General features: G+C 34.9%; 1 protein-coding gene across 2 annotated transcripts in view; it reads right to left on the reverse strand.

The window, feature by feature from the left end:
- Positions 1–12,341: 12,341 nt before the first annotated feature.
- Positions 12,342–19,840, reverse strand: part of LOC106472746 (putative elongator complex protein 1) — a 26,038-nt gene continuing 18,539 nt past the window's right edge. The window contains exons 7-10 of one of the 2 annotated variants that reach the window (XM_022401283.1): positions 17,902–18,044; positions 17,223–17,371; positions 16,869–16,950; positions 12,342–12,518 (exon numbers count right to left, since the gene is read on the reverse strand). In XM_022401283.1, the coding sequence (XP_022256991.1) occupies positions 12,451–12,518; positions 16,869–16,950; positions 17,223–17,371; positions 17,902–18,044 (442 nt within the window). In that variant the 3' untranslated portion in view covers positions 12,342–12,450. Of the gene's footprint in view, positions 12,519–16,868; positions 16,954–17,222; positions 17,372–17,901; positions 18,045–19,840 lie in introns of both variants that reach the window. The other variant, XM_013933403.2, reaches the window with a different exon arrangement.

The following is a 19,840-nucleotide window of genomic DNA, read 5'->3' on the forward strand; positions in this document are numbered from 1 at the left end:
TCGCTAAAGTTTCGTGGGAACGAAGTTACAGAAAATCAACTAACGAACGGAGATGTAACAATATATATACCCTACACATAAAGTTAAAGAAAAGAAATATACACACGTAAAAACTATTAAACCCTTGCCCTTTTACACACACTCGCATGCAGAAAGAGCCAGTGTGCGTCAGTACACGAAAAAAATGAGTCGTATCTACAAAACAAATAAATGGTTAGATCCCTGTCTCCCACATGCACTGATGAGTGTGGAAGACAGAGGACACTTTAAATTAAAACCAAATACAAAACATACAAAATGAATTATAATAAATTAAGAAATATATGAATTGTATACTCACATCAGAAAGCAATTGAGGCTTCTTTCAAATCATCTTAATCTTTCTAGTCGAGCTTCCAGCGTTATTGTCTTTTGATTGGTGGCTATGGATACCTTGAGATCTGTTTGTGTTCTCACGACTTTCTTCTCCTTGAACAAGTTACTGGTTTTCATTGTTCCTTGATATTCATTTCTTTGGGTGTTATCTGCAGTGGTTCTGACTCCTGTTATTGGGCTGCTTGGAGGCTAGGTTCTTCCAGCTTGGATGATGTTGAGTCCAATGACCTGATGCTGGGGACTTTTCAGCAGTATCAGGGTCCTCATCAGCCATTGTGGGCAGTTCAGCTCCCAGAAACATTAATGCCAACTTGTTCACTGATTCACTAACGGTAACTATTACCCTTTCATTCTCTATCTTTATGATGGCTTCATACCCCTACCTGTAGAAGAAGTCTTGGGGTTCTTAAACAGTTTCGAGATTTCGTAAATTAATGAGGAGTACTTCTCAGTTGTAAAATGAAAGCTGGATCAATAATTTGTCAGATCAGGAACATTGATTCACAGTTGAGAAAGAGAGACTAACCACTACTGGAACTTGATCTTAAATATTAAAAGTCTGGATTCAAATTCACAAGTTAACCGAGTTCTAGTTCATCAAATGTTCACTTGAGTACATAGGTTTGGAGGGGGCTCACACTGTTCATTCACAATCATGAACTAGGTACTGATGAAATAATGCATCTACAAACTTAACATATCTTTACACCCACCATCACTTGCAGAACATGTGTCAAGAGAATCTGAAGTCTTCTCAATCTCCTGGTTTTCCGGAATATTCATTAAAACAGTTTTCCGTGGCCTTGATGTCCCCTTCGAGACAATGGGAACACACACGCCAAACTCTCTCACCTAGCGTACTAGCTGTTTGTCAAGTAGACAGTACTGAGTTTCAATAAGAATGAATGGGGTCAAAACTGCTCAGGTCCAACACAGTTAAACAGACTCACGTTAGTCAATGCTAGTACTACCTTTGAATATTAGCTCTTGCCAATGTTTCATTGTTTTCTTTAGGGATTTTATTCCATTTACAAATTGTGTAACATTTATAACTGTGCGACTGTATTAATGTGTGACTTCTATGACTATGTTACATGACACCAGCACATTAGACAGTGTCTGGAATAAACCATAAATCACCATTTGTGTAGTCCACTGTTCCTGGGCTCAATCTACAACCATTCCAAGAATGCTGATCCCATATCAGAAATTACTACTTTCATTATGTGGAAAATACATCCCAGGTTGAATGAGAGATCCACTTCTCTGATGTCTAGCTATTACCATTTTAGGGAAAAATGTCAGTATTCACTGAAGTAATAGTGATCTGACTAAGAACCACATCTCCTCTAACATCTAGTCTGTCGCCATTCACCAGATAGAATCAGTTCCAACAGGCAATAGTATTGGTTTCACCCAGTAGGCTTGAAAGATTGTGAGGTCCACTAGAATATTCACCACTTCTGTATCTACCAGGAACTTAACTTCTGGTCCTGGTGGTGGATCCAAAACCATAGTTATAATCTTATCATGTGGGAAGAGAAAGTATTTTTTAGGGGACTCTACAGTAGGACTACTAGTTTCAAGTGGTGCTGCTTTACATAACAAAACAAGCCAGTTAAAGTATGATGGTCACAGAAAGTCGTATACTTTATACTTGTTATTATTTTGTGTTCTTAAATGAATATTGGAAATAAAAAAAAAAGATCTGTTAGTGCCTTGGTTTAAAAATAGTAGGGTTAATTTTCATTAACGGGTAGACAACAAAAATCAAGAGGCGAAAGGTAAGTACTAAATTCCTTTTTTAATGTATATTTTAATTCATTGTTATAAAGTTTACAAAAAAGTAAAAAAATGATAAACTCATTGGGTTAGATAGTAATAAAAAATTCTCATTATTTAATTTCTGTAGTGCATGTTGATGTATATAAGACATATTAATACTAGAAATAAACGACCTTATGACACCCAAATGTAGTTTTTATTTAATTAGACACTCAACTCGCCCCCCAGTAGCACAGCGGTATGTCTGCGGACTTACAACGCTAGAATCCGGGTTTCGACACCCGTGGTGGGCAGAGCACAGATAGCCCATTGTGTAACTTTGTGCTTAATTACAAACCAAACAAAACAAGACACTTAAGGTTTCGCTTTACAGCTTCTTCAGGAACGTTCACTAAAACACAAGCCGAAACTGACAGTACTAAGTTTCAAAATGTCAGTTTCGGTTTGTGTTTTAGTGAACGCTCCTGAAGGTGTAAAGAGAAACGTTGAGTGTCTAATTAAATATATAAAAAAAAACATTTTTGAGTTTTAAGTCGTTTATTTCTAGTATTAAAAAATTTTCTCCACGAACCAGGCTCGCAAATAGCTCGTGCTTTACTTATTTCAATACTCTGAGTTGCCCTACTCGTTCACTGTGTGAGATACAGCTTGTATCACATGTTAGACATGGTTTGTTTGTTTGTTTTGAATTTCGCGCAAAGCTACACGAGGGATATCTGCGCTAGCCGTCCCTAATTTAGCAGTGTAAGACTAGAGGGAAGGCAACTAGTCATCACCACCCACTGCCAAGTCTTGGGCTACTCTTTTACTAACGAATAGTGGGATTGACCGTCACATTATAACGCCCCCACGGCTGAAAGGGCGAGCATGTTTGGTGGGAGGGGGATTCGAACCTGCGACCCTCAGATTGCGAGTCAAGCGCCCTAACCACCTGGCCATGCCGTGCGCGTAGACATGGTTCAAAAATCAATTAAAAAAATAAGAGTAATTAAAAACACCTGTAAACTATCTCAAGTCTTAAGTTGTTTTTGATAAGTTATGGTAAATTTTCTGTTACAATCTGTAGTCATTCTAAAAAGAAAAAGTGGTAGTTTAGATTTCTTTGTGTGTGTGAGGGGGGGGGGTTACCAGCTCGGACAAATGGACTGACCATGTATATTATTATGGTAGATAAAATAATTAATAAGATATGATGTTTTATTGGAAAAACTTTTAATATTCATTTACGAGGATGAATAAACAGCAAATGTCTACCCTTGTACTGCAATGCTTGGTCCTAATTGGATAAAACACTAAATTCCAGTACCCATGCAACACTACTTATTGGTTGAAAGTTGATTCATAAGATTCCTGCAAGCAGTACAAATGGTCACAAAACTAAAGTCAGCGAAATTTACTGGTGATAATTGAATAATAGTAAATATTTAACAAGAATAGCAGACCACATTGTCACAGTACTTCTGCATTGTCATGTGGGTTTGCGGTTGGAACTCCAGCATCCACACTTTCCATGTCCTTGGGTAACTGTACAATGTAGTGCATACATCGTATCTCGTACTATTTCCATATAACTTAAAAATTAATGATTGTAAAACAATTTCAATTTTTGGTTTTTAGACCAAACACGTGTTCTATCTATAATAATGGAGTAAAAAAAATCATAGAATGTGAAGGACAGTCAACTGCTTGGAAAATACAGATCCAGAAATCAGTGACTGTATAGTTGTTTTTCCCAATGATCAGGAAGTCTTCTTTGTCACACCGACCAACCACTGGAACTTTCTGCTATCTCTTCTTCTTCTTCATCTGACTCACTAAATACAGGGAGATAAGTACCTTCATCTTTTTCCTCTTCATCAGTTGAGCACCATAAACGTTTTATCTTCCTCAGACTCTAGCTGTGATTCCTGGCCAATGCTGAGCACAAGAAATTCATCCATAACATATGGTTTTAGCTTATCCGCATCCTGGTCGTGCTTGCATGCTTCCCATACAACAAAGGACTAACTTATCTGAGTACTAGATGTGAACCAATCAAAACTGTCATAGCACTTCCTTTACCATATCGCTGCGTTTCCTTGTCCTTTGTGTGCACCAGTACTGTTTTCAACCAATCCAGGGAACTATGAGGTGGGCTGCATCACATCTACAAGAACCATCATTGTCTACCAAAACATGAACATTTTAGGTAATCAAATATTCAACCTCCATTTGTTGTGAAATATTTCATTATGATACATGGCAAGTGTGCATCCTAATTGACCAAGAAAAACAAATTTTGCAAACATATAGTTGACAGTCTGTATAACACATTCTGTCAAATCATCTGATTTGGATGATAAGGTTAAATCTGCATTTTCATCACAGTCACAACATGTGCACAATTGAGATAATTACTAGCTTTTGAAATTAGTTCTCTGATCCGTGTGCATCTCTCCAGTGATACCAAAATGTGCTATCCACTGCTCTGGTAACATATCAATGAACAACTGTGTTAAAGTGTAAACCACTGGATAAGCTTTGGCCTACTTAGTGAAGTAATAAATGATGACCAGTACACATCAATTACTTTTCTTTGTTTTTGGGACATGAGCAGCGATATATAGGACTATTCACTAGAGGGGAGAATTAAATATACTTTGCTGGAGTTTGCCCTGTATAGGTATTTTTTCTCTGTGCTACATACCAATGCAGAACATTATAATTTAAACTTGCCAAGTAGAATCATTGTTGGGCATTAGCACTAGTCTGAGTAATACTCTGAGGACCTACAGGTCTTGGGTTACATAAGTCTGGATAATGGACTCCCACAAGGGTTGGGCAACCACTAGCTGCATCAAAGGTTGATTCTCACTTCTTTGTAGTTGATAAAAAGGACATTGTGTGGTTGGTCAGGATGAAAGATATGCTATTTTGCCTGGCAAGATGTGGGTAATGTATGGAAATACATATTCAGTACATAACTATAGCATAAGATTGGGTTCTCCCCCCTGAAGCAATGTATGGATTAAGACACTGGCTGTATCTGCTGGGGCACAAATATTATGGGAGGGCCTGGATAGCCCATTCAATGGGTACCAGCCTGTTTGTGGTATGACATTTTGAGTGTTGGTTTCACCTCTGTTCTCATAGGAGGCACCAGGTTCAACAGGGAGAGTCATACCCAGAGACCCTATGATGGTTGCTTTCATCAGGTTCCTATATTCTTGCAACGTATCTGAGGTGAGCACTTGAAACTGTAGTGTAAGTGACGCCTCATGGTCTCACTTGGTTGTCTCATGATGAACTTGTGGTCTGCTAATGCTATTTCAGGGTATACTTTCCCATGCAAATGGTGCAGCAAATCCGAAAAGGTACCCAAGTTCACGAGTAAACCCTTCTTATGAAACTTGAATTTGGCCCAATGGATGGCTTGGTTCTCCAATGGGTATAAATGTCAGCACAACTTGAGCATGCCTGCCTCTCAATCAGCCAGCTATACCTCCATTAGGTACTCAACTGTATCAATGAATGGGTCACTCATACTCAGAGCTGGAAGTTACATCGTCTGTTCCTGAGACCAATGGTTCCAAGCAATGATTTGCCTGAAACACCTCATCCACGAGTCTTTCTTGGCACTTAGTTACTCTACAGTCCATGGTTGCCTTGGCAACCAGCCTTCCTTATTTGTAGGGTCTTTCCTACTTCACCCTTCATCCTCATTAGTTTTGAGTAATTGCTTCATTACTGGCTGGCAATACAGTTCACATTGATGGAGTCCATCATCAATGGCACCTTGCTTGTAACTGTCTGGGTGCCAATTCCTCATATCTTCAGATGAGAGTGCCCACAGTCTCACCTGCTGTCAAAGAGGCTCATGTTGGTGAAACTCATCCACCAACATCATCTTATGTCTGGGTCTTAGCTTGACATTGTATATCACGACACAGAGAGATTCTTCACTACTCCACTGAGCACCAATTTTATCAACAATTGCTTACTGTCTCATGTTGATGAACCATATACACCATTGACACTTCACCACATTTTCCCATGAGTGGCACTAAAAAAGGTGGTTAGATTCTGCCTTACTGCTTGGTAAGTAGCTAAGGGTCATATGGAGACCAACCATTAACCTGTGTGTCACACTTACAACTACTACAGAAGAGGATAATTTTATCAGGCTTTTTGGGTGCTCTAGGTGGCCCTTATTCTCCATCTTGAACTTGTGGCTGCAACATGTTAGTTCCCAGAGTCCTATGCAGCAATGCAAAAGCCCCAGATCAAAGAGAGGGCTTCACTGCTCTTCCTGCCCCCCAACAGTCCTGTCTCATCCTCCTTCAGGTTGTATGCCCTTCATCCTGTGAAAAGGCATCTCCATATATGTCTAGATTTAGGGTAACTCTCTGAAGTTGGTTATTCACTCATTCAGGAATAGCATAAAATTCTGCAACAATATACTTTGGTCACAGCACCTACATTTCATCTTTTTTCCTACTCTGCAGTAATTTCTGGCTGGTAGATTTACCTCAGAGTAATCAGTTAGGGCCTGCTAACTGGCGATTCAAGGCAAGTGATTCATGGAGTTTGTTTTTCGTTTCTCTCTAAACTCTGACAGAGTTTGTGGAATTGAAACAAATTATATAGTATATCCAGATGAAACTGGATTGACTTTAGAGCTATATCAGATAGGTCCACAGGAGATTCATTTAAGATATAAATTATGAAGTAGCATTAAATTTCTCATTATTCAAGTCGATGTAAATTAAGTAACAAAGTGTAAAACAAAATTCACAATATTTATTAGAACACTAAACATAAACAGTGCATATGCTTGCTTTTACTTACAGTGGATGATCATCTTAACTGGATAACTTCTCTTGTCTTGACTAGATCAAGTCAAGAGATATTCCAAACTAGACTGACCAAATGTAACATTCCTTAGCATGTAAGAAACCTCACATTTACCTAGGGTAATTAGCACTACCTATATGAATGTTCATTCTCATTTCAAGAGAAGTGGGGCTATAGCAACTAGATATTACATGAACAACCAGTGAAGAACACTGCTGTGGTCATCCTTAAACAGTGTGTTTTATTGAACAATGTTCTATGTGGGTGGTAACAGATATTATCCATTACAGAAAAACAAAGGAAAAGTCACATGCTATGTGAAACGTGCAAATAAAAAAGAACAAAGGATACATTCAGAATAAATACCATAATATTACAATAAGATGGAAACACAGAGTATATTCAAATACTACATTTCCTGTCTTCCCTACTTCAGGAATGTCCTTAAACCTACAGATAACTTTAAATTTATGTGATCAGAGGATTGCATTAATTCTTTTTTGCTTTTGAAACCACTGGAACATCATACAGGCCTCATGACCCTTAAACATAGAAAATGCAATACCAAATACTCTTAAAGAAAGAAATACATTACATAATCAAGAACTCTTAAAGAAATGTACTTCATGATAAAAACCTTTAATATCAAGTATATTATTATACAAAAATAAAACCCTTGGTACTGAAAGTATATACAATGCAAAAATAAACAGTTTAACTTTAAAACTATGTACAATATAAAAACAAACCCTTTAACAGAGAAATATGTGAAAATTCATAAATAATCTCTTAAACAAAGAATACATAATACAAAGTAAACTCTTTAACAAATAAAATTATGTTAAACTTTTCAACATAGACTCTAATTACATGTTAACACACTAGGAAATATAAATTCAGTGTCAATCTATAATATCATATTAAAATATAAACCACTTAAAAATTAACATAAAAAAATGCAGTAGTTTCACATGTACGATCACGCTTATTAAAGTATCCCACTAACATCAAAATACCTTACTATCCAAAAATAACCCAGATAAATATCCAACACACATCTTTACAGTGAATCAATACAAACAGGATCCTAAATATTTAAAAATCCTTTAAAGCAAATTATAAAATTAAAATACTCTATACCATTTAACAATGGTAATTGAACAAGATTATATTAAAATAAAGGAGAGTCATACAGATATATGCATATATACAAAATATAATATATAAAACAACCTGAAAATAATTCATACTCAAAATGGCGGAGGTATGTACATATCTACAACACTTCAAATTAGCTTAATATATATAAATAATAACACACACACACACACACCCAGAACAGCAACAAAGCCCAGTATCCTTTGCTCATCTGGTCCCATAAATATATTGGCACTTCAATTAATAAGTCATTGAATACTGCCACTGCACTGATTGTAGATTGCACAATCCTCAACTAGTGATCTTAGATGCTTTGGTAACCATGATGGATGCAGCCCTGGCATTTGTTACTCCCACTTTGCCTATCATGTTGACAAGTATACTAGTGTTCAGCTGGCTAACCATCAAGTGTAACTACTGAACACTTAACTGTAATATAATATTCTTTAATGCATTTGACACTTATCAGATCCACTTATGAAGTTCTAGAGCTTGGTTTAGTGAATTATAGTTATCTGTTCACCAAAGAAATGTATTCTTTATTTAAAAACATGTTTATCTACTTTCTTAGTTAGCTGTTTTAAGTCACCTAACATAGCAATGCCTGATAGATATTCAAGTATACTTCTCCCTGCATTAATTATTCCTTGCTTTTGTCTAGCTCTATTCCACGTAGAAATACTCTCTCTCAAATCTTGTTTAATTGAACCCAAAGTTCCATTTGACTTTTGAGCTAATTGTTTATTATTTTCTATCACATCTTCTATTAATACAAAATCCTTCATTTTGAGCTGAAGTTAACAAATGACCTTTACTGAATTTAGCATGTTTCAGATAATAACAATGGAGAATTTTCAAATTTTGTAGCGATGAAACATAAGCTTTAACAGAGTAAGGTATGTGGTATTTAAATTCGATTTCGATGACGAGGAACCCACTTTGAGATTAATAATGGCTGGATGCGGCTTAAATGGGTAATGAAGAAAAACTTTAATATAAGTTTAACATAACAGCAAATGTACAACCCATTTAAGCCGCCTCCAGCCATTATTAGTATGTGGTATTTGTATACTTCAACAATATTACTATTCTATGAAACAATAGTTTCCATGATTATACCCTGCTACAGAGAGGCTGAACATCATACACATATTACTACTGAATGTCATGCTACACTATCTAAGACATTCAACACAAAATATTGAAGAACTAAAGCTATTTTCTATAAAGAATTGTAAAACTTTCTCCCTATTTGCACTGTATAGAAATGTTACACTTTTCATACATGATACAAAATTTTAGTCAGAGTGGATAATACTAGATTTGAAGTTTTATGGGCTGCATTTGATGAAAACTCCTATTTTTCAATAAGATGCAACTCATAAACAACAAATCCAGTGTTATGTCATGAAAAACAAAATTCATAACACAGTATATAGGTCATTTCAGTTGTCAATTTTTCAAATATATTTCTATAAAATTAATACAGAAATTTAATTTTACATAATGCTTGAAGTAAACTTTATTTCATTATAATACCTTAGAGGCAAAAATGTTTATTGCAGTTAGAATTATCGGCAAAGTACCTTGACATCATCATCATTGTTTTTTACATATCTGTGCTGAAATACAGTCTTGTGTTTCGTGGATTGTTTATTGAATTACACTACTGACTGCAACAAAATGATTGAAAGCTATTAATCTAACATGTTTGATTAAGGTGAGACATATAAAGGTCATGGGATGATGAGCAATAGACTTCCAAGGCCAATGATCCACAACAGCCTTGGATAATCTTCTTAGCAAGTAACAAACAAAATAATATGTAGCATGACAGAATAATAATAATTATTTCACTGAAAGAGACACATAAATCAAATACACTCAACCAGACCAATTAAGGCCATTTGGCAAAAACATTTGTTGAATTTTTTTTCTTTGAATGATTTTACCCTTTATATGTGATATATGTGGAAAGTAGAATGCAGGACACAAAGCAGCATTGCATTTGAGGTATCATTGTTTCCTTTCTTTAGCCTCTCTTGTAACAAACTTTACATCATTTGGTGGGTTTATGCTTTGTTATTGGTGGGATGACTTCATAAAAGTGTCTCTCTAGGAGCCTAGAAGGTTTAAAGGATTTTGAAATTTGCCCTAAGGCAGCTACAGGCCTTGCTGTAGCATATTTTTCAACAAGTCCCTTGCTTAGCTCAATGAGGAACATCAGTCTGGTTTTCCTTCCTCCAACTTTTTGTGCAGATAATAGGAAATGAGGGCACAAATAATCCATGAGATGGCAAGAAATTTTTGTACAGTATTTCTTCAATGAGAGTCACACAATGGCATTTTGAAGAAGGTTGTTGTCAACTGAGTCTATGCCTCCCATCTCCATGTTATAATTAAGAACAACTTCAGTGTTGCCTGTTCATGTCTCAACAGCCTCCATCTTGTCATTGTGCTAAGAAAGATCACATCCTTATTATTCTTTCCATCTGAGGATCATTTGCTTTCTTGTGAAAGTCTCCAATTTCTTGAGCTTTACAGCTTTCACCTTCTCTGGCACATCTCTCTTGCTGAGATGCATTGTCCCCACATAGTCAGTTTTTTCTGGCAAAGCTTGTTTATTCTGGGCAGATGTACAAGTTATCCAAGTGCAATGTGTATCCTTTGTCTAGAAGGGGGTCGTTCAGTTCCAAAACAATCCTTGATGTAATAGGTTTATCTTGGTATTTATCACCATAATCAAACATGGCTCCAGTACAAATGAGGAAATTCCACACATACACTGAAGTACTTTCAGAGTTCAAACATTTTTATTCTAAGCTGGTTTCATTTGGAAGGAATGTAGATTGTCCAACCAAAACAACCCTTCCAGCCAAGAAGTGATTTATTTACAGAAATGTTTTTCTGCAGTATTCATACAGACTGAAATTTGTTCCTGAAATGGTCAAGAACAGGCTTTATCTTGAAGAGCTTTCTACTTTGTGAGTTCTCATGAAATGTTTCTTTATAATCCAAATGTAGAAATTTCAGCAGATGATACCACTCTCAGTCATTATGCTGTTACGAAAAAGTGTGACAGTGCTTTTGTGCACTATACCCTGAAGCACAAGAAGGGTTCTTATCTCATTTGTGTCACTGTCTTTCTATTTGTGAATACACAATGTTCTTGTCAGTGTAGCTCCATACTTCACAATGAACTGCTGGGTATACCTGTTGGTTTCTTGTACAACTTGATCAATGAGCTTCTGATCTACACACTTTTCATAGAGTTCTACTTAATTACTCTTTTCATTTATTTACATTTTAATTCCATCATTTGAAACGTAAGGAAGATGTGGGCACTCTTTACCTTGATTAACCTAAGGTATGTCCAGAGGTACGGTATCAGTCTCATCATCTTCATCAGAAGTTTTATCGGAACTGCCGTTGCTATCGGAAGAATTAATCCACTCTTCATCTGATGAATAATCATCCAAGTCACACACAGAACTCTGGTTGGTTGAAACTAATTCACTACAAATTTGTTTGCTATCTAAGCACCATGTTCTCTACAATCCATCCCAGTTACATTTATCTCTAACTGATGAAAGATAGCACTCACAAGATAGCTAGTGCCATCTGTTAGTGCTATAGTGTAGGAACTCAATGCTGAATGCACTTGATGGACCTACTCATGATACCCATTAGAAATCAGACAATGGAATAGATGAGACAAATATACCAGTTATATACAGTCAATTATATCCATGTAAGAGGTTAAAGTTTTTATAAAATCTGTGAAAGTCCCAGATGAGTCTAGGCACTAAAATACTAAGTTTTTCTTTTAACATGTATAAAATAATACTTTAGTTTTAGTGTAGAAAGTTCTTCAAATATGCATCGGCACTACTGAACAGAATGTGATAGTACACCCAGGAGATCTGATTTTAAAATATTGTGCCATGCAACTGTTTGGTAGATGCTGTATATTAAGAAAAATCTGCAAAATTCAAAATTTTAAATGACATAAAAAACTGAAACATCCTTTACACAGTCACATGCCCATATTATTTCTTGTTTAAAGAACTCTGTAAAATATTAATATAAATATTTTCTATGAATATATAAAGTAAAAGATATCTTATAGCAAACAAAATGTTAATAAAAGACATATTTGTGGGAGAAAAGCAGACATTTTCAAACAAAACTTCAGGAAATAAAAAATGTTTTATTGTGCATACATACTATAAAATGTTTACAAGTTCAAGTCTACCAATTTTTGAATTAATCAAGCAACTTTATTAATGATAAATGTCTTTACTGTAGTAACACAAGCTTCCAAGTTTCACTCTTTACGATTGGAGGAGGATTCCTTAAATCAGGATCTGATAGCAAAGAGCAGAAGATACAAAGAAACATGACAATTAATACTATTTTTAAACACATTTAACATGTACTTACAACTGTTATTGAGAAATAAATAATAAGTATTACTCCATTTCTTTGTTTTAAAATACAAATCTTAAAATTTGAGTTTCAAAACTTTCAAAAAACCTTGGCATAGTTTTAGTACCTAAACAGATGATAAAAATATGACTTGATAAATGTTGGTTAAAAATGCTAGGTGGAGAAGAACCTCTACAATGCAAATGGTCTCTTTTGGGAGGTGGTTTGATTGTGAAACTAGAAACTGATCACCTTACATATATGACTCGAACCTTCCCTCATCAGCACCACTTACATGTACATTTCTTTTCATCTCATGTTTTCACTAAGTCATCTTTACTACAGCCCCAATTCTTTCCCTTATTTTTACACTGCATTATGAATAGATACAGAAGTACATTTTTATTCTCATTAATCTTTAAGGTGTTTCTATTTCATATATACATGTAATATTTTATTGAAAATTGAAAGCATATATGACACATACAGTGTACAACATTTAGACATTTGTTCTTACATTACAATACATGTTCATAAAAATGAAAAAAAACAAAACAAAAACAAACTTCATTTGATATCATAGAAAAAAATATTTGACATTTCAATTCAATTTACAGCAGTGGATTGAAATAGCTGGTAATTTTTGTTTGAGGTTTGGCAGAAACTAAAGTCCCTTGCAAAGATCTTTCAATGTTTGCCATTGCTTCAATCAAGTTATTCATACCTTTCTCTTTAAAAAAAAAACGTTTGAGTTCATCTGTCCACTCACTGCTGCAGCACAGCTCTTGATGGTAATTTTGTCTGCTGTGTTGTCATCTTTCAATGCTAGGTGAAGTGTTATTGGTTGGTTGTTAGGTTGCACAGAGGCTGTGAACTGAAGAATTCCATGAGCAATATTGTCAATAAAATCACCTTGACAGTGTTTATCTTCTTTGGCATTGACATCCACTGAGGCAGCAAACACTTCTGCAGACAGCTCATTAACTTTCAGTTGATCTTTGGCATCTCTAAGCAACTTTGAAAGACATGTCAATGGAATTTTATCTTCATTTTCATCATTTGAAGCTTCGGCAATAGAGGTAGGAAAACCTATTGCTGAAAAGCACTTCTTCACTGTGGAGGCTTTGATCTCTTTCACCTCTTCACTGACCCAATGGCAAGCATCCAAAATGGAGACAGCTTTGGCTGACCAACATCATTGGCTTTATCATATTTGGCTAGGATGTAGTGCAGGAGATGTCAGTAATAATGATATTTCATCACTTCAGTCACCCTCTGGTTAGAAGTTGCAAGACTTCTGTCATTTACAATAGGAAAAATAAGAAAGGAACATTCCATAGCTCCTGTTGAAAATGTAAAGGAGCACTGTCGACAAACAAAAGAACTATTTTGTGTTTGTTGCAAGCCTTGATCCACTGAGAAATTGTGTATAAAAAGATTTTGCCCAAGGCTAAAGTATCTCTGCCATTCATACAGTTATACCACCTGTGGTTACCCATTGATGTGTGTCGACATAAATAATCAATGGTAAAGAATAGGAAAGGAAAATAAAACATTCAAAATAGAATACAAGTGAAAAGGTAAAGACATGAAATTATGCATATTACCCAAAGAAGATATTTTAAGATTATTAAGTTAAAAGGTATGTACATATTTCTATTTCTTAATTCTAAGCATTTCATTGCACTGTATGTTGATGATAATAGCTGGAGTTAGTGATATGATAGAGAAAATGGAAAATAAAATATGCACATTTACCTGAAAAAACTTTTCTTATATACATTTTATCCACTTGTTTTATTTTTGAATGAAATATAATGAGAACTATGTAATGTGCTGCACTTTGCAGCAAGTTGTTGTTATAGGGTCAAAGAAAGAGTGGATATAATGGGACTAAAAATACTGATTATTTTCAGGAGTTGCCAGTTTTTAAGAGAAAGTTGATAGTAGAGGTTCTAATGTACTATGTAATAATAGAATTGAAAACTTTGATAGACTAATGATAAGTAAAAAGTTATCAGGAAATAAAAATATACCATTTTTGCCATCTATGAGAAGCTGTCTGGCTATTAGGAAAGTTATAAACATAAGAAGATATTACAGAGTTACTGACAACAACAAAAAATGTCAAATCATCACCAGCTAAGAGAAACATTGAACATTTTTCTACCTGAAAATATATTTTCAACACTACCACTATGCACAATAATCCCTATGAGTACTAGCACGTGATCATAAAGTCATTCTTGACAAAGCAAAGAAAATGCTGTAGACGATGGGAAGAGGAAGGGCAGGATGGTGGTGAAGAAGTAAGAATCTATTTGAAACACATTTTCAGGTAAAGAAAATGTTAACTTCTGAAACATTACTTACCTATCTGCACCACTAAGAGCTAGAATTCCACAATGAAAATGGTGGGGGGGGGCAATGCTGTTCAATTAAAAAAAGGGGGGAGAGAGGTGAACCACTCTCATCAAACCCAATCATCTGGAATTGGGTCCCCACTGAGAGAGAATGCAATGGGTTACTATGACTAAAGACAGCAAGTGCAAGCCAGGTGTAAAGGCAGGAGTACACCTAGTGCTGTTCTTTTTTTTTTGGAAAAGGCACAAAAATGGCTATGTCAATTTTAAAGATAAACTGCCAAAGCAGTCTTGTAGAAAACCCCATCCCAATGGAGGGCACTGAGGAAAGGTGGATGAGTTTAACTCTTTTTCATTTTCACCTGCTCAATGCAGGGTTTGGATATTACCTCTGAGGCAATGTCAATCAATCTGATGGCAATCATCATAAGGAATGTAAGGTGTAATTCCTCGTGTAAAATTTGAACTGGTGAGTCTTGACTCCTCCAGTTCATTTTTTATTTTTGTTGTGGAGAAACTTGTAGTGTATTTGAATGTGAAAAACGATGGTACACACACAGAAGTGTCATGAAACTTATGAATGATATGGAGATCATTGAAAAACACAACAGGCAAAACTCATCACACTAGAGATAAAGCCTCTGAGTAGACTATAAAATGGCAACTGGAGAGAGGCAAAAACCAGAAGCATAGGAAACTGCCCAATGATGTAAGAAGTGGGAGAAGAATGTGTTAGGTGTAGTTCCCAACCCCAAACTAGCCTGTAAGATTTCCTTTAAAGGCAAGTGACAAAAACAGGCAATAGAGGCTGTGACATGCTAAAACTGGTGGGAGAAGATGCAAAAAAAAAGCATATGGCTAGTCTCACCCAAAAATGAATATGCTAGATAATGAATTGGCAGACCTAACCAGTTAAAGTGGAAGGGAACGAGTCCCAAAAGGAAGAGGTTACCACGGTAAAAATAGGCAACCTTGGTTTTCACAAAAAGGGGCAGTCCAAGCAAGACAACAATGGACAATCCATACAATGATGAAATAGAGGGGAGAGAGGTGGAGAAACATCCAATCATTCATCCTGGCAATCCAAGTCTTTGGGAGAAAGGAGTGGAATGGAAACAACATCAACCAGTCCCTATGATAGAGAATACAGTAGGCATCTGAAGGATAAATATATGAATGATGATGATCACAAGCAACGAGAAGGAGAAATTTCTTTTGAGAGACAAATGGTACAAGGAATAGGAAGTCAATGGCTCAAAGGAGGGCAAGAGCCTGAAGAAGCATATAAAGGTCCTAGTAGGAGAGAGGAACTGGATGATGGGGGAGTGGCTAAAGAAAGGGATTACTGCCTGGCAAGATGGGGAAAGCTGTGAAATTACAATGGATTTTGGACTTTACCTCCAGCGTAATTATGATTTGAGTTTGACTAAGGAGAAAATAAAGAACAGCTGATCAGTACGATACCAGGATTAAACTGTTTTTCAGTCAATTATTTCGAGTTTATTAAAAATATTTCAATCTTTCCTATTTATAAATTTTTTAAAATATTTTCTTTAATTCATGATTTATGTACAACCATGAATGAAATATCTTGCAAGAACACATTGTCTGGTAGATTTAGTAAAATTTTTTAATTTTATAAATTATTGCTTATTAAAGTTCTTTTACCAATCATCATATTGGTATTTGCAAAGTTGACATTAGTTGAAATGTATTAGGAATTTGAAAAACACACAATCATATAAAATCTTAACAATGTATAGAAGCTATCAAGTCATCAGGAACTTAAGTAATCATTTTAAATTTAAAAAAAATATCAACTTCAGAACAGTTACAAGAAATTAATAAGTCATCATAACTACATATAATATAAGTACTTAAATCTGAATTAAAAACTTCTACTTAGTAAACAGAATACACACTCACCAGATATTATAGGTGACATATCTTGATTTTTTTGTTGAAGAGCCATTATTAAAGTGTTTGCTGTGGACTGTGGGCCAAATACCTGCTGTAGATATCAATCCTCAAATCAAGATAATAATTCTAGTCTATTATATTAGAAGTTACAGCTTTTACAGTAAATACGATTTATTATTAGAACAATTAAAATTTCTTAAATATGGATATAAAACTTGGATTAGCTTTTTCATATTTTTTAGAATTACCAAATTTATTACTAAATATTTTGTATGCTTTAGATTAATGTCACATTCCTTTTAAGTTGCTAAATAATAGTATGATGTGAAATTTACCAAAAATATGAACAGTTCAACTAACCATTTCTGTATCAAGTTTACAAGTAGGCCAGACATCAGAAGTGGAGTTTTCTATAAGTTTAAGAAGGTCAGTAAAATTGTGCTGAAGAGTGACTGCTTCTTGGTCATAGCCCATCATTACTAAAGTTTTCAAGAGAGATCCAACTTCACCTGGTTTAGAATCATAATAAATTTAACTTTTGATTCATAAGTAGAAATAATTATAAACCTAACTATATCATTTTACACTGTAGTAGTCATTCCCAAATTACATAAACTTGATCTAAAAGCTAGTTAGATTATTAACACCAAATCAAACCTGCCAGTATCACATAATTATAAAGTCAAACATTCCCTATGTTAATGATTCCAGGATCATGTGTCAAAACAGCAATCACTTGTGATTACAACTAGCTTAATCACTTCACCATACAGAACACAAACTTCAAGTATCTAACTGAATAACTTCAACAAAACTTATAATCTTATGAGTAGGTTAATTATCAAGATGGTTAGCAAAATTAATGTGGATATCAGATTTTATCTGGAAATTTATGAAGAGAATTTATAAGTTTGGTAATTTAATATAAATATCCAATTGTACAAGTTAATCAACAAAATTAATAAAGTTGACGAGTTAATACAGATATCAGATTGTACCTGTCAACTTATCAACATAGTGCGGAAAATTTGGTTAGTACCTGTCATTCTGCCTGAAGAATGGAAAAGGTCACTAAGAGCAGCTATAAGAGCCAAGTCTTCATTTTGGCTTCCTTCCTTCAATGTGTACTTCTTTTGGTTTTGTTTCTTCTTTTTTCTTGAAGTACATTGTGTCATTAGTGACCTTTGATGAACAAAAGATTTATATAATGGTAAGTTAAGATCAATGTGAGCCATATTCCTTGTTATAAAAGAAAAAATCATTAAAATTATCTATCAGAAGTTTTAGATAGAGAAATGAATATTCTTTTGAAAGGTGCAATAAGTTCCATTTACCTATTTGAGGTTGTTTAAATATAAGTAATCTTAATTTGCTAAAACAAACCATCTGGTCAATGCAGGTAAAGTTTAAAAATATCAATTTAGTGAGGAACAACCATGAATGAGAAACACTTTACTACATGTAGTTAATACCTGTCAGTTTATCAACAGGATGTATAAGCAGTTATACATTTCATATCATCAGTAAATGGATGGAGCATGTGTGATCATGTAAAATTAGAAAATATGCATAGAGGTTCAATATATTATATTAAAGCAATTTTGGAGCATCACAACATAGTCACAGTCTATGTTCCCATTTCTACTCATGCTCTATCTGATAAGTGTGGCTCTTGACAACAGTTCTGCAACATAGTTTTTATTGTAGAAGGCCAATTGTAGGTTGTCATGTCAAAAGCACACAACTCCTTCCTGTGACCTTTCCAGAAGCGATTTTGAAATATGAAGGTGGTGATTTTCCAGCACTCGTTTAAATAGTTCAATCACACAGAAATCCACAGATGCTGTGTCTAGCAATTTGACAGGTATGTCTTCGTATGTAATATATGGCATGGAAGCAACTTGTTGATTATATTAGGTACTGTTGTATGGGGAATGTGGATAGTTTTTGCCACTTACCTTTGTATTTGCAGAATCTCACCTGTTACAAAACATCACACTTTACTTACCATGGTTAGTACATGACTTAATTGTGACAGGTCTCTTTCAGAATGGTCCTGGTGCTCCAGGATGATCAATATTTCTTTGTTTTCCAATAACATTAAGTAAAAGGGATGTCCCCATCTTGAAAATTCTAAATCCCCAATTTGAACATGTCTTTCTGATTTTTTGCATGAAAATTTTACATTGAAAAGTGCTGTTACATACTTTTTCCAAAAGTAATACATTTTTGGTACCACATCATCTATGAGATGCTAAACATGTCAAAAGGTAGATCTCGTATACATGCTGTCCCAACTCAACTTTCTATTGGTTGTAGTTGTCACTTGATTTATTGATCTGCATATTCAAATTGTTTTAATATAATTTACTCAATCCTAATTATAACTGACAATGAACTAAACTGGAAAAAGAAACAAGCTTTCCACATCTGTAGCAATCAGCTAAAACTAAACTGGAATCATAACATTTTAGATGACTTTTATTAAACAACATCACTAGACAAATCAGGTCATTGCATTCATCACTTTCATTTCTTGAAAATCAAACTCACTAAATAAACACCTATGGTGGCAACCAGATTAGAACATTATCTCTATAAAAGCTTAAATGATCAAGTAGCCAAAGCAGATTCAACCTTCTAAGATTAGAACTGTTTTACTTTTCTTTTAAATACACATTAATTTCTTTATCTGTGAAAAACTAAGAACAGCATAGTGCTATGGAAGTACACACACATATATCTATATATAGACAGATTTTGTTAAACAAGACTGATGTCTGTAGGTTTACTTTCTTCTTCTCAAGAAGTCGATAAGCCGTTTTAACGTTGTTAGAACAACGGGTAAAAGTTGAAGATATTGATGAGTTGGCCGACGCGTTTCGAATGCATTCTGCATCCATTATCAAGGCTGAATGTTGCGTGAATTGTGATTACTGTTGGTGGATATTTATAGGTATGGGTAAGCAGGTGGTGGT

This window comes from Limulus polyphemus, unplaced genomic scaffold (genome assembly GCF_000517525.1).
Source record: "Limulus polyphemus unplaced genomic scaffold, Limulus_polyphemus-2.1.2 Scaffold5575, whole genome shotgun sequence".
Classification (NCBI taxonomy): domain Eukaryota; kingdom Metazoa; phylum Arthropoda; class Merostomata; order Xiphosura; family Limulidae; genus Limulus; species Limulus polyphemus.